Genomic DNA, 24001 nt, shown 5'->3' on the forward strand with positions numbered 1-24001 from the left:
GTAATGACAGAACCCAAGTCGTGGGATTGTTGAGAGAATTAAATACAGCTAAGCACTCAGTGAATGTTAACTCTCATCATCATCATTATTGACCCATGAAATGGAAAGATTGGGTGAGTCCAACTTTCCACCGCTATATGGTCTGTATTATAGATTAAGTGTCCAACATCCATGAATGATGCCCATCCCTGTCACATGGGCAAGAGGCATCATGTGGCACAAAAATAATAACCACTTGACAGCTAGCCCAGTCTCTCATCTAGTAAACTTTGATTCAGCCAAAGATACAGGTGTTCTATTTGACTGATAGCATATATGCAAGAACACATTTTCCCCAATCTTAAACGATGCCCCCTCATAATTAGAATTTTAAAGCTGAAAGTGATCTTTGTGATTAGCTAGTTCACACTCTTACATTATAGATGTGCTCAGAAAAGTCAACTGATTGACTTAAGAACACACAAGAGATGAAGTCAGGGAGAAAGGACCCAGCTCTCTTTTCTCCCCTTCCAATGCTTTTTCTGTGCATTACACTGGATAAGGAGGGAAAACAGAAGAAGAAGTGGATAGTGGTTCCCTTGGCTGAGAGCAGTGCAAACTCCTTCAGTCCTGAAATCCTGGACTGACTTCCAGAAGAACTAAGCCAGCAGAATACCCCAGGGGTCAGGGCAGGATGGAACTTTTAGGTTCGTGCGTCCTTTGTTTTGAAGAGTTTGCTTCCTTCTCTGGCTATATTTAATGTTTCACCACCCTGTTGGTGGAGCCGAGTGTTTTCATGGAAAACACATGGCTGTATTTCATATTTGGAACCTAAAGGAATAGGAAGAGAAAGTGAAGGAAAAACCAAAAGGCAAAATAGAATGGGATATTTTATTTTCCAAATAAATCACTGTATTCTGACAGAGTACCAAAATTTCAATAAATTAACCTTTTTTAACATAAATGGTTACCAATAAGCAAAACTGAATATACCGTTGACTGAGAGTCAGGAAGAGGGTGAGGGAGCTTAAGTTATATGGTCCTTGGAGACATGCCCCAGGCTGAGACTTCTGGGAAAGTGAGGAAGAAGGCTGCCCAGAGAGCTTTGTCACAGACCTGAGCCATGAGTGGGCCTGTCGAGCACTTTCGTCCCCCACACCCTTGCCCGCACTCTTCCTCTGTTGCTTTCTGTCCTGGAGGAGGTCTTGTAAAAAATATAATTCCAAGGCCCTGGCTGCTGTGGCTCAGTGGATTGAGCATCAGCCTGCGAACCAAGTGTCGCTGGTTCGATTCCCAGTCAGGGCACATGACTAGGTTGCACGCCAGGTCCCCAGTTGGGGGTGCATGAGAGGCAACTGCACAGTGATGTTTCTCTCCCTCTCTTTCTCCTTTCCCCTCTCTCTAAAAACAGATAAATAAAATAAAATAAAGTAAACTTGTTTTAAAAAATAAATTAAAAAATTAAAATAAAATAAAATAAAATTCCAGTCCGCAACTGAGCAGAATCAAATCTAATTGCCTCAGGGAGATGACAATATCAAAGGGTTATATTCTTTATCAGCTCTCAGGTGGGTCACCTGGGGCCACAGTGGGTGTTCACTCAAGGCCTGCCTTCCCTTCTGCAGCACAGGAAGGTTCTTTTCAGGGGGCAGGAGGCTGGTACCCCTCCACACTTTCAGAGTTTGTCCGATTGTCCCTCCTGAAGCTCCCTCCTCTGTCCTCTGCTTGCTCCCACTGTGCCCTCTAGTGGGGGCATCACTCCTACTTTGTAATATTTCGAGGAAACGTCAAGGAAGGATGGGAACTCTGGTTAATCCTAGCATGGCCACACCATGCTGGTGGATCAAGGGACACTATTGAACCCCAGTCCCTCTAGGCCCCTACTTCAGTTTTGCCATCTAGCAGAATTGAGCCTAGGTACATGGTCCCGCCACTGGGAGTGCTAACTTTCTGCTGTCACAGTTGTTAGATGAATTACTAACTGTGATAAAAATCTTTTCTGGTTCCACGTGAACAATTCCTTTTCTATGAGTCAGAACATAATAGGATGATAGAGCATTTCAAATGAGGAAAATGAAACCCAGAAAAGTAAGGTGATTTGCCCAAGATCACATATTTAATGGAAGAGCAAGGTTACACACCAGGGCTTGGATGCTTAGTCCAGGATGAAAAGTCTTTTCTACCCCTGCTGGGATCAAACCATGTCTTTGTTTTCCTTGGAGGGAAAAAAAAGTTCATGTTCCCTCATCCTAGGGAAACCAGAGAAATTGATAACTACAGCCTTCTCCTATTACTCCTCATAGGGATTACAACTGAAGCCCCAGATTCACTGGGGATCCTTTTCTATCATCCGTATCATCTTTCACAGGATGGTGCGTAGTATGGAACAGGGTTAAAAGTACAGACTAAAGGTGGGTAAACCTGAGGTCAGGCTTTGCCACTTACTAGCTGAATATGACTTTGATTACTTGACTTCTCTGAACCCATTTTTTCATGTACAAACAAAAACTATTTCACAGAATTGTTGGAAAGATTAAATGAGAAAGTGCACCTAAAATTCTTAATATTCTGGATCACACAGACCAACCTCTCAGTGAATTCCAGCTGATGTTAATACTCCTTTATCCTACCTAAGAAGCTGTCTAGAAGCCCAATCAAGAGCAGCACAGACTCCACAGCCCCAGGAGTAGGCAGGTGCCTGGTCACCATAGGGCCCTTGCTGCTTACTTACTCTCTGCTTTGTGGAATGACAATTCTCCCAACTCAGGCAGTAGCCAACTTGAGAAACTATCTTCCCTATTTCAGTCTGGATCTCCCTTTCATCTGTGTCCTTCTTGTTCTGTTCAAAGGACTCAGCATTACATGTGGAACCTAAAAAAGAAAAATTGGAGCCAGACTTGGAGCAAGGCAAGAAACAAAGACTAGATAGTGTCACCAGCAGCGAGAGCTTCGCAAGCTCCGGGTTTCAGGAAGATAAAAGTCTAAGTGATGCTGAGGAAGAGGATGGTAGGTATTAATTCCTTCCTGTCCTACAGTCTGAGGTATTTTTACAACCTACCGTGCATCTCTGAAAATTTTTTCTTATTTATCACCCTAATAAACATCCGTGGGAGACTTGAAGGGTAACGTCCTGAGGAGATAAGATTTGAATTAAGGTTATTTACAGAGTTACTAATTTTGACAGGGAACTCTGTACAGTTGTCTCCTCTCAAGCCTTTCTGTCTTAATGGACCCCTGTGCTTGGGTAAAATGGGCTGGAGGCCTGGAAAAATCTCTGATATTTGTACTGAAACTCAAATGCTCTTGAAAATGAACTCTGATGCACTTATTGGTTTGTTTTATGTTTTACTAACATTGTTCTAATAAGCGCCATTATAGACAGCCATGATTTTAATGCTTTCCAGATTCTGATGATTTCTACAAGCAGCCCATAACTATGGAAGACCTGATTTCTTACAGTTTTCAAGTGGCCAGAGGCATGGAGTTTTTGTCTTCAAGAAAGGTCAGCCTTGCTCTTCACTGTTGTTCTTTGCCAGGCCTGGGTATGTGGACACACACAGATGAACACACATTGGCTATAAATCCACTTTTCTTAGTACTTGCTTATGCTTATGTCCTTAAATGTAAAGTAAACATCATGACAAATGCCTGAGTTTGTCCTGATAGGAGTGAGGAATTTTGAGAACACTGAGTCTTCAATACCAGGGGGAAGAACTTAATTCAAGGGGAAACTCACACCCGATAACACTGGCCCCGTTCTCCACATTGCCTTCCAGTGTGTTTGCAACACCTGCCAGAGGTTCGGCGTACACTACTTCCCAGGAGGGCTCTGTGAGTCCGTCTGGCACTGCCACTTGATCACTATCTGATTTCTGCAGCTTAGAATCAAAGGTTGGGGGAATATTTTGCTCACTGGGAGAATTCGGTTGCAACTTCATTGACCAGACTGCAGTGATGCTAAACAGTAGCAAAGCAGATTCAGGCCCTGCCTTGACTTTGGGTTCTCCAGGGGCCTCTGTTTGTAAAGAGGCACTCCACGTTTTATGGTATCTCCCTGTGCACCGGGGGTTGCTTCCATCATGTAACAGGTCCTCGAAATAAGAATAATAAGGACACTGAGAAGCTGCAGGAAATTAGTCAGTTAGACTGAGGAAATGCATTGATTATGCAAATGTTTTATTATAGTGCATTCATCGGGACCTAGCAGCACGAAATATTCTTTTATCTGAGAACAACGTGGTGAAGATTTGTGATTTTGGCCTTGCCCGTGATATTTATAAGAACCCCGATTATGTGAGAAAAGGAGATGTAAGTCAGTTTGTTGTTTGACTCCTTTATACCCTATCATTTTTAAACCACAGACCCAAACCCTTGGTAAATATTTACACTTCCTCAACAGTGGTCCCTGAAAACTATCGTGTTTTCTGGGGAGACAGGCAGTCCAGTTGGGCTGTGTTCCAGAGAGACCACCATCTCCGATTCTGTTGTCCCTCACTTCTGGCTTGGTCCCTGTCCTCTGGGCTTGCTAACCTGAGAAGTGTTTAGCAGGGCCCTGGGCACCTCCCTTTGACTCCTGTGGGAGTTTTCAGAACCACTGGAAGGAACAGCCTGGACTCTTTCCCTCAGATAAACCCGGATGATTGATTCAGCAGGTGTATACATCTCAGGAAAGGGTGGGGGAGGGTACTGGTATTATCTTGCTATTGAGGAAGCTGCCTGACCCCACCCCCACCCCCACCCCCCTCTCCACCTTCCATGCCTAGCATCCCCCTGCTGGCTCACACTGACTTCTCTTCCCTGCTTGTTTGTGGACATAGTGTTATGTTTTACTTTTATAGGTGACCTCTTGTGTCCTCTCTCCTCCCGCCTGTACCGTGAGAGCTTAAGCTTGTGTCTGGATTCTGCTGATTACTCGATAGTAGTGGTTCTCGGACTTTAGTAAGCATACAAGTCACCTGAAGGGCTTATTAAACTAGTTTGCTGGGCCCCACCCCCAGAAATTCTGATTTAGTAAGGTCTTGGGTGGGGCCTGAGAATCTGCCTTTCTAAAAAATTTTTAAATGCTCTTGACGCAGCTGGTCCCAGGACTCTACTTTGAGAACCACTGGTCTGCAGTCTCTTTTTATTAAAAAAAAAAATTAACAGACTTTCCTGGGGAGCCCTGATTCACAGAGATGGCATCTACGTGTCTGTCTGTCCTTCTCTTCTGTTCATCTATATCTCTTTCAGCCTCTCCCCCTTGCATTTTTCTTTTGGTGCTTTCATTGTTTCATACTTCCGGTCAATTCCCATCCATCTAAAGGCCTAACTCACTGGGATCCTGCTACCTAGAAGAGAACAAAAATTTGCATACTTGACAGCCAGCCACACCATCTCCTAAATGCTGTCTATCACCTTCTTTCTTTCCAATGCCTTTGTCCACTCCCCACATTCAATGACTTTTAAAATTCTGTATTTTTGCATAAGAATGCCTTTCAGAATCCTCCTTCTTAAGAAAAACTCCTGGAATTTATGGATTTTCAGGATGTCCTCTAATTCAGATCACTCTTTTCCAGGTTGCTGTGGAGTGCAAATTTTGGGGGAAGAATGATTTTTACAGTCATAGAGTTAGGACATAGTGGACATGTAGGAGGGACTTACTACACATTTAATATCTTTGTAGAAATCAGTAAAGCACACAGCTCTCTCTTTTCATATAACACTGCATGTTATAAGAGCTTTCTCCGTGTTAGAAAACCATAACTGCTCTAGGAAATGATTTCTGGGCCAAGTGTTATGGGGGAGGTGACCCTACAGGCATTTGGGCTGAATGTGCTTTGTTTGCATGTACTTCTGCTCAAGGTTTCCTTGCCCTTTTCTAGACTCGACTTCCTCTAAAATGGATGGCTCCTGAATCTATCTTTGACAAAATCTACAGCACCAAGAGTGACGTGTGGTCTTACGGAGTACTGCTGTGGGAAATCTTCTCCTTAGGTAAATTTCAGGGAAGGAAGAGATCAAATAGACCCAAACCAAATGTCTGCTGAGTGTCCTTTGGATAGATACAACCTTTAGGTCAACATGTGAAAGAACTGAAATCCCTCAGAGGCATGCGTTCATGCAGAGCCTTAGATGAGAATGGTGCATGAATATGTACCCTGAGCAGTAAAGTGCTTTATACAAGCACAAACAAGATCAGACAGTATAAAATCTGAAGCAGGTGTACATTCAGCCAATCTGGCTACTCCTTTTTCTGTCCTTTGCCCACTTCTCCTAATCCTTCAAACACCCTGATTTCTGATGTCCTTCCTTCCTCCCTCTCTGCATCATGCCTCTTAGAATTTTCTAGGAAAGGCTCCAACAAGCATAGGCCAAACAGTGTTAGGAAGAGGAGGCCTTTCTAGTGCCGCTAATATTAACACAGCTAGTCCTGGACACTGGTTTCTGCAGGATGAAAAAATGGGAACACTGATTGTATTGATTCTGCTTCCAGTAACATCCACTGCGGGTGGCTAGAAACCATGTTCAAGGCCCCGAGCAGAGATGTGCACAGAGCCCACATCTGCTTGCAGACACACAGTGATGCTCTGAGGCCTCCCAGATGTGGTGTCTAGCCAAGAGTCTTTTGGACTTTGCCAAAAATTTGCCTTTCAGAGCAAATAAAAGTCACCCAGTAACATCCCTGGTTTCCTGTAATGTGTGAAAATCATTCCCCTGCTTTCGATGACAGGCACCTGTTGCTTCCAGTCTTTGAAAGCAGTTTGGCGGCCACAATGGCCCCGCAGTGATACAGTGCCAGCACAGCACGCCTCCCAGCTGCTTCCTACCAGCAGTAATCACTAGAAAGTGCAGACAAACAAATGCTGAGATAGATGAGGTTCACGGTCTGGAACAGAGCAGACTAGGAGGAGGCCTGGTTCGTCACTACCCCAGCCAAGAATACCCCTAAAAGGAAAGGTTATGCAGGCATGCTGAACAGTAAAACTAGCAAAATGCAAAGTCTGGGCCCTTTGGGACCCTCTGGTCTATAAACCCCTGTCCACAGGCAACCCCTATATTCAGCCTACTCCTAGAGCTCAAAGCCCCTGTTCCCTCAGGCCTATCATAGCAACTAAGCTCCCTAGATCCCAAGTTTACAAGAAAGTACTGAAGTGAAATTTTTCTCACTGAGGTTTGCATAATCCACAAGTGACCTATTCCAAGTTCCTCGGTCTTTTAAAAAGGTCATTAACCCAGGGAATGAGTCTCTCATGATGGGGTTGTTTTTAAATTATATTTTATTGATTATGCTATTTCAGTGTCCTGATTTTTCCCCCTTTGCCTCCCTCACCCAGCACTGCCCCCCACCCCACTTCCTCATTGTTCATGTCCATGGGTCCATGGGTAGGTTCTTTGGCTACTCCGTTTCCTATGCTGTACTTTACATTCCCCTTGGCTATTCTGTAACTACTGATCTGTACTTCTTAAATCCCTCACCTCTTCACTGATAAGATTTCTTTAGAGTTCTTCATGGGGAAAAGGAAGAAACCCTTCAAATGACACCCTCTTTCCTGACCACAGGAATGACCAGGGGTCATCAGACACTCAGCACCGCAGGACCAACCAACCACACATGTGTCACTAGCAAGGATTTGCTGAGTTTCAGTGTTATGTTGTACTGTATGTGGAGATTCATTCCAATCACTGGGAATTTATTACTAAACCATCACTTTAAAGGGAGGAAACAGACACTGAGTTACCCCTCATGGTCTTTTGTACCCTGAAGCCATAACATGCCCTGTGCTTTCCCCATTGTCTGGTGCAGGTGGGTCCCCATATCCAGGAGTGCAAATGGATGAGGACTTCTGCAGTCGCCTGAAGGAAGGCATGAGGATGAGGGCTCCTGAATACACAACTCCTGAAATGTGAGCCCCAGGTGAAATCCATTCCCCAGCTGACAGCTCTTGTCCCAGCAGGAACCTCAGAAAGGGGATGTTCTGTTGAGCTTTAGCCTCAAATCAGGTCCAGCTAGTCTAGGAGTATTTTCCAGAAATGAGGCACATTATCCTTGCTCCATCCTTACCTGTTTCCTCTCTTGATCACTGGCATGGCTTTTCAAGACCTCTGGCTGGGAACCGAAGTCAGAAACTCAACACTAGGTACGAATCCAGACAAAACTAACAGACCACTCAGGAACTGAATTAAGAACTCATCCTCATGCACAAAGTGGAAACCAAATGTGCTAAGCAGCTGCAAGTATGAAAGGCTAGAAGCCACTACAACCCATCCTTTATGCTCACTAAAGACTAGTGACGGGGTTTGGTTTAGAATGCAGCAGAAGAAATGCAGGAGAGGAAGAGGGGGATTTCCTAATGGGATTAGTAATTATACTCCAGAGACGCTACTTGGGCAATAAGACTGCTTTAGACTCAGTTTAGGAATCAGCTGGGCAGCTGTCTGGAGCTTCTTCTTGAGGTGGCTTCCTGCTGTGCAGCCCTGTGACTCCAGGAAGATGTCAGGCTCTTCGTGAAGGTTTCTCCATTGTTCAGTGCTTGCTTGCCTCTCTGGGATACTCTTTTTTTTTTTTTTTTTTTCCTGAAGCTCTCTGGATGTTTTGTACTTTGAGTCCTGAGCAGGAATGTGATGACACTTGCAGTTTTGTAGAGCTGCTGACAAGGACATGGGCTCCCCAGGCGGCACCACCTTTCCTGAACTGACAGGCGGCCCTCCCCATCCCACCCACACAATGGGGTCCTGTCAGAAGCCCTGGACTGGCCTTTGAGAAGGAGTTAGAGAGCACGAAAGAAGTGTGGGCTTGGCCAGAGTGCAAGGTTGCTGTCTTTTTTTCATGTCTGGAGAGAAGGCCAGGTCAGATGCAGGACGAGGACAGGGGATTCAGGCCCTGAAGGCAGAATTAGGGAGCAGCCCTAGTGCAGAGAGGAAAGAGGGGACAGAGGAGACCTGTTCTGGTTGGCTTTACATGATGGTGTCCTCAGCAGGAACATTCAAGGAGCTTGAGGAAGGGCCCCTTTCTGAGAGCTTGGGGACAGATAAATTGGCCCTTGAACAGCATTGAGGTTGTAGTGTTGAAGGAACAGAGTTTTTAATTATGGTACTTGCTTCCTTTTACTTGGTAGAGAGATGCAAACACTGAGAGATCTGGTTTAAAATGAGATTACTTTACACTTAGGTTTTCTAAGTGTTTCCCCCAATACCGTCTCATTTGAAGTTCCCAGCAAGCTTGAGGAGCAGGCAGGCAGATATATAATCTGGCTTTGATAAGTAATGAAACTAAGCCTCTGAGAAGTGAAGTGATTTGTCTGCCATCAGCTAAGTAGTAGAGGAGACAAATTTAGAAGCTAGTCCCTTGGGCTGGTCTCCCTAGATCCCAGGACTATTAAATTAGGAGTACATCCCACATGCCTGAGAAGAAATGTTTCTCTAATATGTTCACTCATGCTCTGAATTAAATAGTTCCTTCCACTTTACACATAATGTGAAAATCACAAGAGTGAGTTCTTTATTACTAACAGTAATAGCAATAATTGTAGTTATTATTAAACAATGTTTAATAGTTATTTAGTGCTTATAAAGTGCCAGGCACTGTTTTTAGCACTTTTAACATATATTAATTTTCCTAATGCTCATAACAACCTTACAAAGTAGGTGCTATTATTGTATCCTTTTACAGATGAGAAAACCAAGGCATAGAACATCTAAGTGATTTGCCACATTGCTAGTAATTAAGCAAACCCAGTCTGAGTCCAAAGTCCACAACACTATGCTACATACCTGCAAGGTATATTTCCAATTCTTACCCAGCTCCTGGTCCAAAATTACTACAGAGCTACAAAGTCATATCAACTTTGGACTAAAAGCTCCCTTGGACCTTACCAAACCACATCTTCACATAAACCTCTCCAAGGTAGCCCTGGTACACCATGCAGTCATTAGGAAGGATTGTTTCTTAATTTAGGGGTTTGTTTCAGAAATGCTAAAAAGTAAGAAGCAGCTTCATAGAATGTTGGTTCAAAGGCCAGAATTCAAACCTTAAGCCATTCTCAAGCATTTGAAAGCTGCTGGGGTGAGGATGAAGTACAGCTCAGAGAACTGGAATTCTGTGACTTGAACTTGGCCTAAAGTGGCATACACTTGGGAGCTTGGGTGACAGGTCAAACAGGAAGCTCTTCCTATAGGCCCCTCGACCCTGGCTTGTTGCAAGGAGGACTGTGGGGTTGGGTACAGCTGGTGTCCTTTTACTGTTTACTTAGCGATGTGAAACTGTTGAACACTCAGTTGTTGGTTTTCTGCCCAGAACCTGTTTAATCAGATGTCTTTCAATATGGTAATAAGCAGTTAATGTTTTTTCCTTTTCCTTTGGTGTTTGCTGAGATAATTTTCATTGAATTTTAGGCAAGAGAAGTAGAAACTAGAAATCAGAAACCAAGAATCAAAATACAGAACACCAATGGTTGTAGGTGGTCTCTTTTGCTAGTTTCAGCACCCAGAAGCCAGAAGAGCCCCACCCACAGCCGCATCCCCACAGCATCCCCACAGGGGCTTGTTCAGTGTGAAATGATGCAGGCTTGAGATAAGCTGGGACCTCTTACCAGTGCTCCTGCCTCAGGGCCCCTTTTTGTCTTCCCAGCTCAAATCTTTCTTGCTTTGACTTCCTTTTATAGGTTGGCTAGGTCTATGTTTAATATTCTTCCAATGGCCTCTAAGAACCTGCTTCCTGCTAGAGATATGGGATGCTTGAACAATTAGGCTTGAATGTGGCCAGGTGGGAGCAGGCCCGCCTCTGCTACAGCCCATGCACCTTGAGGTGAGGGAGCTGACTTTTCTCCAGTGACCACCTGCCTCTGTGGTATATACCTTTTTGCACTTATCTTAAATTGGTAAATGTGTAAATTTACCTTAAAATGAGATTCACATAGAATTGTGTACACTGCCTGTCTTAATGGCAGTTCAGACCTTTGGTCACAGCAGGCTGACTCAGGTGATCTGAATGAGTGCCTGAAGCCCTCACACTGAGGCATTGCAGGTCAGGGACAGTTAGGGACCTTGGGCACTGCAGCCCTGTCCTGAGTTTCCCAGAGAAATAGACAATGGCCCAGAGTTAGAGTTCCCGTCCTCATTCCCAGTCTCCTCAATTGAGTCCCAGTGCAGTGGTCCCAACACTGGCCCCCACATCACACTCCCCAAAGGGCCCTCACAGCTCTCGGAACCAGTGTACCCACTCCACACCCCCTTGGAATTAAGCAGAATAGGTACAGTGTGAAACACAGGGGTGGGAGGAAACCACAGTCACCTTCTGAGAAAATTCTTGACCCATACGGTTTAGACAAATGCAGGAGAATTTGTGATTCAGATGAGTGATTTTCATGAGCTCCTGTTCTCACCCAGAGGCTTTAGACATCTGCTTACTGGGTACTTGTCAGAAAGCAGAACCTCAATACCAAACTCTAAGGAAAGCTGGCTTTTAAAGACTAGTGCCCAGGGAGGATGTCTCAAGGCCACATGGTGCCCCACTCCCCTAGGCACCTAGCAGTGTATCCCTGGGTTAATTCAGAACCTTAGGATATATCACCAGAACCTCACTGTTTTGCTTCTCAGAATTGTTTTTACTAAATGGTATTTTTTGCTGTGAAGGTTTTGGGCAACATTAAAAGACAATGTATGAGACAGTCCCCCGAAATCATTACTACCTAGGTAGTAATGATGTTGAGAGGCATGTAAGAGGACCTCCTTTCAGATTTCAATTCTAGGAATGGCCATGCTTCTTCCAAGTAGCTGATTTGTTTTGAACTTCTGGCTCATGTGTGTCATGTAACTGATTGTGCCCTCTTTTTGCCAGCTGCCAGGGGATCGTGATATAAACTTTGCATATTAACTTTGTAGTTCCACCCTTTTAATCTCTATTTTACCTTCCTCCTGATACTCTCCTTTTCTGTTTTTTAAATCTTCCTATACTATTACTGTCTTTACCAACCACTTCATGTGCTTTGAAAACAAATAGGGGTATTATCCTTAGGAGACACCCTGAAAGCATGCAGCAGGGAAATGGCAGAGGCCAGAGGGCACTGGGTTCCTCAGGTGCCCTCCCCTCCCCGAGAACAGTCTGACCTCCTTCAGCTTATGTGCCAGGCCCTGTGCTGGCCATGAAGTTCCAAACTCTGAGCCCATTCATATTTTTAAAAAATATATTTTATTGATTATGCTGCTATAGTTCTCCCAATTTTTCCCTCTTTGCTCTCCTCCACCCAGTACCCCCCTTCCCTCTGGCAATCCCCCACCTTAGTTCATTCATGTCCATGGGTCATACATATAAATTTTTTGGCTTCTCCATCTCCTATATGGTTCTTAATACCCCCTATCCATTCTGTATCTACCAATTTATGCTTCTTAATCCCTGCACCTTTTCCCATTTCTCCCCCATCCTCTTCCCAATTGATAACCCTCCATATGATCTCCATATCTATGATTCTGTTTCTGTTCTGCTTGTTTGCTTACTTTGTTTTTTTAGAATTGTTACTAGTTGTGAACTTATTATGATTTTAATGTCCATAGTTTTGATCATCTTTTTTTTCTTAAATAAGTCCTTTAACATTTCATATAGTAATGACTTGGTGATGATGAACTCCTTTAGCTTTACCTTGTCTGCCCTTTATCTGCCCTTCCATTCTAAATGATAGCTTTGATGGATAATCTTGGTTGTAGGTCCTTGCTTTTCATCACCTAGAACACTTCTTGCTAATCTTTTCTTACCTGCAAAGTTTCTTTTGAGAAATCGGCTGACAGTCTTATGGGAACTCCTTTGTAGGTAACTCTCTGCTTTTCCTTTGCTGCTTTTAAGATTCTCTCTTTATTTTTAACCTTTGACATTTTCATTATGATGTGTCTTGGTGTGGTCCTCTTAGGGTCCATCTTGTTAGGGACTCTCTGTGCTTCCTGGACTTATATGTCTATTTCCTTCACCAAATTATGGATGTTTTCTTTCATTATTTTTTCATATAAGTTTTCAATTTCTTGTTCTTTCTCTTCTCCTTCCAGCACCCTATGATTTGAATGTTGGTAGGTTTGAAGTTCTCCCAGAAATTCCTTAGCCTATCCTTGTTGTTGTTTTTTGAAATTTTTTCTTCTTGCTGTTTTGAGTGAATTTCTTTTTATGTTCCAGACCATTGATTTGATTTTCAGCTTCATCCACTCCACTGTTGGTTCCCTGTACATTTTTCTTTATTTCACTTAGTGTAAACTTCATTTCTGCCTGGGTCTTTTTTATGCTGTTAAAGTACCCAGTGAGTTTCTAGAGCATCCTAATAACCAGTGTTTTGAACTCTGCATCTGACAGACTGCTTATCTCCATTTTGCTTAGTCTTTTTTCTGGAGTTTTGTTCTGTTCTTTTATTTGGGCCACACTTCTCTGTCTCCTCATTCTGGCAGCCTCCCTGGGTTTGTTTCTGTGTATTAGGCAGAGTTGCTTTGACTCCCCATCTTAGTAGCGTGGTCTGTGGTAGAAAAGCACACTCATTAAGTTGGATGGAGCAGAGCCTTAAGTAATCACCAGAGCAAGGCAACCCGTGTGACCAGGTTGATGGAGTCTCTGATATGGTGTTGCTGCTCTGTGGCTCTGTGTGAGCGACAGCTCAGAAAGGTGACAGTACTGCTGCCTGGCCTCTAAAGTTCTGTCTCAACCCCCACTGATTTTTACAGCTGGAAGTTATGGGGGCTTATCTTCCTGACACTGGAACCTGGGTCTTGGTAGTCTGGTGTGGGGCTGGGGTCTCTCACTCCTGAAGTATCCCTCCTGATTTTTATCCACCACATGGGGTGTGGGACCACCTATTCTGCATCTCTGCATTTCCACACTTCTCCGAGCATCTCCAGGTCTCCACCTCTCCACCCTTCTAGATGAAGGTGACTTCTTTAATTCCTTGCTTGTGGGACTGCCATACAATTCAATTTTCTGATGATTTTTGGTGATATTTGCTTTGTAGTCTAGTTGTAATTTTTGCTGTGGTTGTGCAAGGAGGTGAGCTATGTTTCCCTGTGCCTCCATCTTGACCAGAAGTCTCCCCATTCAGCTTTTGATCCTACTCAGAGTCCTCTCTAGTCCAGAGGATCTTCTGAGAGAAGAGATGACTTACAATAAGCATCTCATGAGCAGAGCAAAGAGCCCAAAGAGGATAAATTCTTAAGCCAGTGTGTTTGCAAACTGCTGGCATGTGTTTTGCTGAGAGGTGCAGGTAGACACCTATACTCCCTGCAGACAACCAAGGGAGTAAAGAATCACAGAGCAACCTGTTGACATTGAAATCCCAGGACAAGACTCAGCTTCTGTAATATTTAGACATTTTCATGTCCAGAAGCCCAGCACATACGTTTTGCCTTAAGTGGTAGGAAGCCAGTTTGTAATGGCAGCTTTGAAATGCTGGGGGTAGGGGGGAATCAGCTACATGGAAGGACCTTGAACATAGCTCAGGGAAATGCTCACACTCAAGGTTATGTGAGTCCTGTACATAGAGCTTAGCCATTAATCTCCACAGTTGAGCTCTGTAGTGGAACTGTAAGGACTTGGAAATGCCAAATGCCAACCTCTGTTATAGCCCAAGAATGTACTGAGTACTGCAAACCATGCACCCACTGATACTTGTGTCTATGTTAACTTTTTACCTTTAAGGACACTGTCTTGCTTTTGGCCGTGAGGGGAGAAGTACACTTCAGATCTAACTGCAAGTGAACAATGATTTTTCCTTTCCAAATAGCTCTGGAGGGTGGTTCATTAGTCTGCCCTTGTAGACATATTTTCCACTACCAGTAGGACCAGACCCAGACAGCCACTTTTGGGGCTGCATACAGGCAGATACCATGCAACAAACATAATCTTTATATGCATGACAACACCCATCACTTTGCTTACATGACATGGATGGTGATCTATGTAATTACTCTGCGTTCCAGTCATTTCTGTTGTGTTCCCACCTCGCAGCTATCAGATCATGCTGGACTGCTGGCACAGAGACCCCAGAGAAAGGCCAAGGTTTGCAGAACTTGTGGAAAAACTTGGTGATCTGCTTCAAGCAAATGTACAGCAGGTAAAACTAAATTTATCTAGACTATCAGAAGCCAGGTATATTTGAGTGTAAGTCAAGGCGGTGTTTTAATAGCTGAGATCAGCAGTAAAAGAAAAAAAAAAAGTGTGTGTATGTGTGCATGAACACACACACACAATTATCTTTCACAGAATTATCTTTCCAAAACACAACTAAGATTGTGGAAATGACATAGTTGAAGCTGACACAATGTTTCACAGAAATAGGTTGAAGTAGAAATTTCTGTACTTAAGAGCCTGATCTTTGGTACTTTAGGATGGTAAAGACTATATCCCACTAAATGCCATACTGACCGGAAATAGTGGGTTCTCATACTCAACTCCTGCCTTCCCTGAGGACTTCTTCAAGGAGGATATTTCAGCTCCAAGGTTCAATTCAGGAAGTTCTGATAATGTCAGGTAAGATCCCCCCCAACTTTATAATATTTTCAAACATACAAAAATTGTACCTCCTAAATTCAACCATAGTTAACAGCCCTATTTTCTCTATATCTATATCGATATATCTCTATACACAGACTCTGTATTTTTCTTTTTGCTGAAGCATTTGAAAGAAAGCTTAAGCCATTGTGACACTTTCCCCCTAAATAGTTTGGTATGCATCTTATAAGAAGGATATTCTCCTGTGTAACCACACTAAAATTATCACACCAAAGAAATCGATAATACTTCAATATTGTTAAATATTCAGATTTCCCCAAATGTCTTTAAAATCTTTTATTTTCTTCAGTTTCTTTAGTCTCTTATTCTAGAATAATTCTTTTATCTTTTTTCAATGACATTGACTTTTTTCATGTGTATCACACATGTTCCATACTAATAGTTACAAATGTCATACATGTTACTGTTATACATGTATCACACATTAGTACTGATTACACATGTATGACACCTCCATTTTAATGGGTACATGTGTATCCTGCACAGTTAGTACTAATGGTCACACAGACACATGCTATGTGTGGAACGACACTGGGCTTTTTGCATATATCAACTCCTTTAATGCTCAAAATAATCCTGTGAAGGAAATATTCTTATTCACATGTTATACACTTGGGGACATTAAGGCTCCATGGAGAATAACTTGCCAAAATTGTGTGCCTAGAAGGGCCAGGAGAGTTTCTAATCCAGGTGTTCTGACATTCCCTCCCTGTTTCCATGCAGTCAGGACTTTTAGGACTTTGACTATTTTGCATCTTTCTAGCATCTTTCTCTGCAATAGACAAAACCCTGAGACTCTGCCCTCAGTTCAAACTTGGCAGGGGGCCAGGGAGGGTGCTGGGAAGAGCTGCACAGTCTGAAAAGACTGACAGCCTAGAAGCCCAGAGGCCAGCCCAGATTTGTGATAATGGGTAAATGGCACTGCTCGTATTTCACAACCAGCCCAAGAAGCTGAGACAGACGAGTCATCTGTTTTCTGAAGATGAGATAACTAGCTTGGATTAAATAAATTGGCAGGGTCTGATTGGGTCAGAGATGGGGGAGGGGAGTGTCAATGTTATTTGGGCCCTTCCAGTATGTTGCTTGGCCTTAGGCCCACTAGAGAGCTTGTCTTAAGAAACTGGGCTTTGCAGATGGTGACAGGGTATCAGACTGAAACTTGTCTTATGGATAACCATATGGTGGATAGCTGACGGCCCTTCCTAATGAATCACCAACAGAAGGTCAGGAGGTAGTTATGGGCAAATCACACAAATATTACCCATTTGTCCCAATCTGTAACATAGAATATACAAGACTAGCTCTAGTATTCAATTGTGCCATTAAATCAGCTGTGTGACCTTAGCAGGTCATTTCATTTATTTGCTCACGTTCTTTTAGAAGTAGGCAGCTATATGATAAAAGTCACATCACTTCTGTGGGCATTATTTTCTCTCCTTTGTAATGTGGGGTGTTTATACTAGATGATGACTCAGGTCTCTTTTAGGGCTCCCATTTTCTGATTCTACAAGGGGCCAGAGGCCCACCCACTACTGGGAGAAAGTAGCAGCACTTTCAGGACCTCTAGGGGAACTTCGGTTTAAGGAGTAAGGTGATTCCCTCTGGTATTTTGGTTAATCTCTGCTGCGATATGGTACCCATGGTCTCCTGACTAATCAAAGCTGCATGCATTTTCCTGTCTTAATTGTTCTGTTTCTTCATTAGATACGTAAATGCTTTCAATTTCATAAGCATGGAAAGAATCAAAACCTTTGAAGAACTTTCACCAAATGTCATCTCTATGCTTGATGTAAGTAATAGAATTAACCTAGTCAGACTCCATCCAAACACCAACTCCAATAGTCTGTCTGGTGGCTCTCAGTCAGTGCGGCCCAGTAATGAGTGGTGGCTGAAACGGCAGTTCCAGGGGGACTGACAACCACACAGTTAGTTATACAGAACTCATTTGAAAGCAGGTAACTCCATAGTTTGAAGATGACCCAGAATTCACTCCAGGATCCAAGTCCTTGCCTGGTCATAATTTAGTCCCTTGGGAAACTTCATTGTGTGTTTGTAAGCTTCTTGGCTACCAGTGACAGAACCCTACTTTCAGGGAACAGAGGCACTCAAAACAGGGAGTGGCTTGGCCTTTGTGATGTGACACAGAACTCTGAGAGTAGCCTGAGACCCTGGAAGAAGTCTCTCTGGGCCTATGCTCCTTCCCACTAAGGTTCCAGAGGCTGAACAGCCATGTTCCTAACCAGACACACTGGGAGGAGCAATCCATGCCACCTGCCACACAGGATGGCTCAACCAACTTGTCTCTAAAGCTCTGGGTCCTGGGGTTGAGAAAGTAGGGGAAGAGGGCGAGTGCTGGGCAAGCAAGCCCCTGTGGCATCACAGACCCTTACACGCACAGTGTGATCTCTAGGAACACACTGCTGCCTCTAAGTGGGCTACAAATGCTGGCTGTCAGGACCAGCCACACTTACTGAGTCAGCCTCTGCACTGTCACAAGGTCCCCAGGGGACTCATATGCACATTAAAGTTCGAGAAGTGCTGGTGATGACCATGTCCCATAGTGGGCAGGTAATGACCACAAACAGTGTGGCCTTGAGACACAGCAGTCACTATAAAAAAAAAAAACAAGCAAGCAAAAGCCCAGCAAAACCTCTCCAGACAAACCAGGTAAAGAGGAAAAGATGACTTAAACATTTAAAAACATTACAAATAAGCCCAGAATACAAAGGTAAAGTAGCTGGAAATCTTGTTTTGCTTCTTAGTACATAGGCTTTAGGTCCAGGGAAATGATACTGAGCAAACATGGGAGATTTGTCTCAGTCCTACTCTTCCTGCCCTCATCCAGTGGAGAACTACAGCAGCTTCTGTGCTGGCTCAGGCCTATAACTAATAATTAAGGACATGAACACAGCCCGGCAACAGGTTCAAAGGGTGGCAGGAAAAAGTATAGAATCTACTGACTGGAAATGGTGTATTAACAGAGAAATGAGAAGTCTGTACAAACTCTATGCTAAAGATGAACGAACAAGAAAATATAACTGTTGGAAACTAAGAAAGGCCTGAAAGTTCCACAGAATCTTCAAGAAAACAAATAAGTCATGTCCTTATAATTTCTAAGAATTTTTGTATATCATGGCCACCAAATAACAGCATTCTCATAGCCAATAGTCATCTGCCAGAATTAGTTTTAATATGGGTCTGTCCAGAAAGTACCCAGCCATGCACTATTAAACACACACACACATTGAACAAGATACAAGATATAAGAAACATTGTACATAAGACAGTGACACCTCAGCCCCCTTCAAAGTAGGCACCTTGGGACCTCACACAGTTCTCCCAATCGCTATCAGATGCCCCGTTGTGTTTTCCTGAATCTCACTGACCATCTGAAATCTCTTCCCTTTCAAAGGTGAGTTTAGTTTGGGTGAAAGCCAGAAGTTGCAAGGTGCCACATCTGAGCTGTGGGGGAGCCTTTAAGTCACTTGGGTGATTTGATGTTTTGCTAAAAAACTGCACGAGACGTGATGCATGAGTGGGCATGTTGTCATGATGAAACTGCCAATTACCAGTTGCCCATAGCTGTGGCCTTCTGAATCATCTGAATAGTTTCTGTGGAGAAATGTTCAAGCTTACACAAAATTAGATGCAGATTCGTTGCTCTCTTGGCTTAGTCAATTTGAATGTGATGGCCATACAGTACACATGCCTACTAAATGGTATCTACGGCCCTCACTGACTAGTACAGTAAAGTCGTCATTGTTCACGCATGCATATTCCAGTCCACTCTCCTTGGCTGCCAGGTTACATCAATGCGGTGCAAACCATTCTTGTTATAACAACAATGGTTGGACTTCTTCCGGACAGACCTCATATATTTATGTGATAATATGCTTAGAAGTTTACTATGAAAACATGCTCTTCTGTTACCTGCAGTTTCCCCTTTTATTTTCTCCACCTTTAGGAAGAAGGGCCTCAAAGCCACTCGGAACAGGCATTTCTTGCAACTGACAAAGTTTAGACTTACCAATATAGAGAGAATGTTTTATTTTAATGGGCAGGGATTATGGAAGATGAGAACACAGGCTGGAGTGACTTTAGATGTGCATTTTCCTATGCTCCCCCAGATTTGGTGTGGATCTCCTGAGCCAAACAAGAAGTGTAACCTCTGTCCCTCTTCCTGCCAGGATTACCAGGTGGACAGTAGCACTCTGCTGGCTCCCCCTTTGCTGAAGCGCTTCACCTGGACTGAGAGCAAACCCAAGGCCTCACTGAAGACTGAGTAAGGAAGCTGGGTACCTTTCCTATGATCAGTTGATGGGGAGATGAAGAAAGGCTGAGAAGATGGTTAAATGGGGATATTCGAGAGCTACTTGCTCATCTGCACTATAGTGTTCAGGCATTACAGAACATTTCTTCTCTCTCAGAAGAGCAAGGAGGACATAAAATCAGAGATAAGAGCACTAAGCTCTGGAAGGAAAAACTGGGACTTAAGAAGAGAAAATATGCAGAAAATTCCAGCAAAGACAGGCAGTCCAAACACATGAAATACAGCTCAGGTAAAAGGAGCCTGATCTGCCCAAGTGTGAACAGAGCAAACATCAGACAAGCTGTGGGGCAGGAGAGAAGTCACACCCATAATTAAACCTGGGGCTGGAGGTATCTGTACAAGAAGGGTCACTGCTGTTTCCCAGTCCTAAGACAAGCCATCCTGAGAACCCAAACTCTTCAAAGGAGGGCTTGCTTCCTGTTTGATCCTGGCACTCCTCCTTAGATACAGTGGCCAGAGACAACTATTGTCAGAATTGCTTCAACCCTTGCTTTGTACTCCACTGGCCCTGGGTCACTTCAGCTTCTCCGTGCTAGTCTCTACCTGGGAACACTTGGCAGGGAAAGGCTGGGCCTCTTAGGCATTCCTTCACTTTCTGATTCTAGTGCCTGCCGATCTTACCCACAGGCGAACCTGTTCCTCTTTCATCTTTCTCAAGGGCCAGAGAGTAAACAAACACCCCACTCTGCCACTGCAGTATGAAAGCAGCCCCACAGTATATAAGCAAGGTGTGGCTGTGTTCCAATAAACTTCAAAAACAGGTAGCCTTGGCCAATGAGCACATGAAAAGATGCTTAGCATCATTAGTCATCAGGGACATGCAAATCAAAACCACAATGAGATACCACTTTGCACCACTAGTATGGCTAGAATCAAAAAGTCTCTTGGGGAGGATGTGGAGAAATTAGAACCCTTGAACACTGCTGGTGGGAGTGTAAAATGGTGCAGCCATGTGGAAAGTTGAGCAGTTCCTCAAAATGTTAATTAAGAGTCAGTCTGTAACCCAGACATTTCATTCCTTAATATATACCCAACAGAAATGAAAACTGTGTTCACACAAAAACTTGTACACAAATGTTCATAGCAATACTATTCATAATAAACAGAAGTAGAAACAACCCAGATGTCCACCAATTGATGAATGGATAAATAAAATGCAGCATATCCATACAACGGAATATTATTTGACAATAAAAAGTATGAAGTACTTGGGGGCGGGGTTGAGTGAAGGGGAACAAGGAGGAAAAATTGAGACAACTGTGATAGTGCAAACAATAAAAAAGTATGGAGTACTGATACATGCTACAACATGGATGAACCCCGAAAACACTGTTAAAAGAAACCAGTCATAGAATACCACATATTGTATGAGTCCATTTATATGAAGTGCCTAGGACAGGCAAAGCTATAGAGATGGAAAGTAGATCAGAGGTTGTCTAGGCTGGGGTGGGAGGTGTGGGGAAGAGGACTGGCAGGTTATACTAATGGGTATGTATGGGTTTGGGGGTGCTGATGAAAATCTTTAAAATTGAGTGTGGTTATGGTTCTGCCATCTGTGAATATATTAAAAAACACTGTACACTTTATTTAGGTGAATTGTAGAGTATGTCAGTCCTTTCTCAACAAAGCTGCCATTTAAAACAAAAGCAAAAACAAACAGGTGACCAGCCCACAGGCTGTTTGCTGGCCCTGATCTAAATCAAAGGAGGGCACCTAATGCCTCTAGGTGACATAGTTAAGAGTTCATCAACCACAGTAACTTCGCTGGAGAGGAAGAGGCCCAGGCACATGTCAGCACATCTGTTTGCTTTTCCCATGAGCACAGTAATGGTACCAGAGTTGAGTACCCTCAGTGTACTCAGATCACAGCAAACTGGAGGACACCAATGAGAAGTGGGTGTGTGTTTAGGATACTATGGTCTGTTGTTTTCTACTTTGGAACACTAGAAAATGTGTGGCCACATTTATCTAGATCTTTGTAAAGGAAGGAATGCCCTCTACTCTAAGACTAAAAACACAGAACACCAGGCGAACACTGACATGCTAGTGCAGAACCCACCCAGCCAAGAGGTGGTGATGCACAGGTCCTTTCACCTTCATTGCAGCCATTAAACAAAACAGTTAAACAAATACCAAAAGAAAGCAAAGCTTTTCTTCCTGTGTGTCTGCTTGGGCTGGGCGTAATGTGTAGAACCCAGAAGCGAGTTTTTCACCTTCGAGCCTTGTCAGTGATACGGTCCCATAATTTACAGTTTTCTCTTCTAGAATGCAAACCTGATGGGGAGACAACTGTACTAACCTTTTTGTAGGAAGCTCTATTAGTTTCTTGAGACCACTGCAACAAATTACCACAAACCTGGTGGTTTAAGATGAGAAATTTATTCTCTTGCAGATCAAAGCGTTCGGGGCCCCGAGGGAGAATTCATTCCTTGACTCTCCCAGCTTCTGGTGGCCCCCAGGCATTCCTTGGCTTGTGGCCACGTTTCTCTGCTCCACCTTCCAATCACGTCCTCCCGTCTCTGGTAGTAAATCTCCCTCTTCCTCTTTTATAGGGATACAGGTGATTGTATTTAGGACCAGCCTGGATAATTCAGGATAAGCTCCTCCTCTGAAGATCCTCAGCTTAATCACTTCTCTTACCATTTAAGGTGCTATTCACTGATCCCAGGGATTTGGCATTAATACTTTGAGGAGTATTTTCCAGTCTACCACAGTAGCTAATTGAACCAAGAGTGGAGGAAAGCTATCCCCAACTCTTGGGAGTTACTTTCCTCCTGGAATTATAGATTTATATTATCTCACCACACAGAACCACCCCTAAGCAGTGGAACGTATCCTTCTGCCTGGTGACACGCAGCTGGTGGTAATGGGGCAGTGTGCCCCTGCAGAACAACAGTCTGACCCGAGTCCAAGATGGGATTCAACAGCCATCAACTCTAGGACAGTCTGAGCAAATGACACAGTAAGAGTAGACTTTTGTGTGATTTCAAGAAACTAAATGTGTACATTTGATGTTTTTCTTTTCTCTTTAGCTTGAGAGCAACCAGTAAGGAGTCGGGGCTTTCTGACCTCACCAGGCCTACTTTCTGCCAAGAGGGCTGGGGGCACATCAACAGAGGCTCACATAGATTTACCTCTGACGACTCCCAGCTGGACGACGTCTCATGCTGCTCTCCTCCCCCAGACTACAACTCGGTGGTCTTATACTCCACCCCACCTGTCTAAAGTGTGACACACAGCCTGATTTCTACAACCGCATGTGTATTTATACCCTGAGAAAATGAGCTTTTGCCAGTATTATATATATTACATTTACACCTCTGCCTTTCCACAGGGCCACATGCTTTTTGTGATTTTTAATAGTGCTCTTTTCTATTGACTAACAAGAATGTAACCCCAGGTGAATAGAGCAGTGAAGGTCACTACTGCTAAATCCTCACATTCCTCAGTGTGTTAGAGAAAACCGTTCAAGCCCATAGACATTCTGCTCCTTCACCCCGGGCCTCAGGGAATGGGTGATTCAGGGGACACTGGCCCCAGGAGGAGGCTGCCACAGCCCCGGGACCAGGCTGGCTGCAGCAATGCCTCAGGGTCCCCCAGCAGACATGACATGCAAGGAGAACAAAGGGAGAAATGAAGAAGAAAAAGAGGATAGGCCATGAGAAAGGAGACTGAGCTGGACCATACAGTCGGAGAGGACTTCCCACAAGGCCACCCCGGTGGCTTCCCAAACCCTGACCTGATCTCCATTTGAGAAGCCGACAGAATAGAACGATGAGGCGGCCTTTTCTGATCCTGTGAGGCAAGGAAAGGACAAACATTTTTTGGAACAACAAAGCAAATTTGATAACATTAGCTAGAGAACTGGTCCTTTATCCATTCCTATATATGGCCCATTTTTTATTTCTAGCACTGAGGGTGGTGCTCAAGCCGAGCCCATACTGCTGGCTCCTCTAGCAAGATACACTGAAAACTCACCGAGCTAAGTTGGACGGTTAGTTCAGGGCATATAGCATAATGCTCATAGTAACCTAACTGGAATGACTCTGGTCTCTTAGGGCTATCTGTTGAGTGTAAGGCCCCATTTTAAAGAATATCATCAGATTCTACTTCAAGTGTTAATAGTCAAGACACTTACCTCAGTGTTTTGTATTAACCTGTGTTGTACAGTTAGTATAAAA

The 24001-nt window shown here is 43.7% G+C and overlaps 1 protein-coding gene across 2 annotated transcripts in view; it reads left to right on the plus strand.

Annotated features, from left to right (window-relative positions):
* The window catches only part of FLT1 (fms related receptor tyrosine kinase 1), a 194360-nt gene extending 170859 nt beyond the window's left edge, over positions 1 to 23501 (plus strand). Inside the window, exons 21-30 of one of the 2 annotated variants that reach the window (XM_090273753.1) lie at positions 2829 to 2985; positions 3384 to 3481; positions 4165 to 4287; positions 5841 to 5952; positions 7763 to 7862; positions 14927 to 15032; positions 15306 to 15448; positions 17195 to 17279; positions 19678 to 19772; positions 22853 to 23501. In XM_090273753.1, coding sequence (XP_090129879.1) covers positions 2829 to 2985; positions 3384 to 3481; positions 4165 to 4287; positions 5841 to 5952; positions 7763 to 7862; positions 14927 to 15032; positions 15306 to 15448; positions 17195 to 17279; positions 19678 to 19772; positions 22853 to 23045 — 1212 coding nt within the window. In that variant the 3' untranslated portion in view covers positions 23046 to 23501. Of the gene's footprint in view, positions 1 to 2828; positions 2986 to 3383; positions 3482 to 4164; positions 4288 to 5840; positions 5953 to 7762; positions 7863 to 14926; positions 15033 to 15305; positions 15449 to 17194; positions 17280 to 19617; positions 19773 to 22852 lie in introns of both variants that reach the window. The other variant, XM_090273754.1, reaches the window with a different exon arrangement.
* Positions 23502 to 24001: the final 500 nt, after the last annotated feature.

The sequence above is a fragment of the Furipterus horrens genome, unplaced genomic scaffold (genome assembly GCF_987537825.1).
Source record: "Furipterus horrens unplaced genomic scaffold, mFurHor1.1.pri manual_scaffold_4, whole genome shotgun sequence".
Taxonomy (NCBI): Eukaryota; Metazoa; Chordata; class Mammalia; order Chiroptera; family Furipteridae; genus Furipterus; species Furipterus horrens.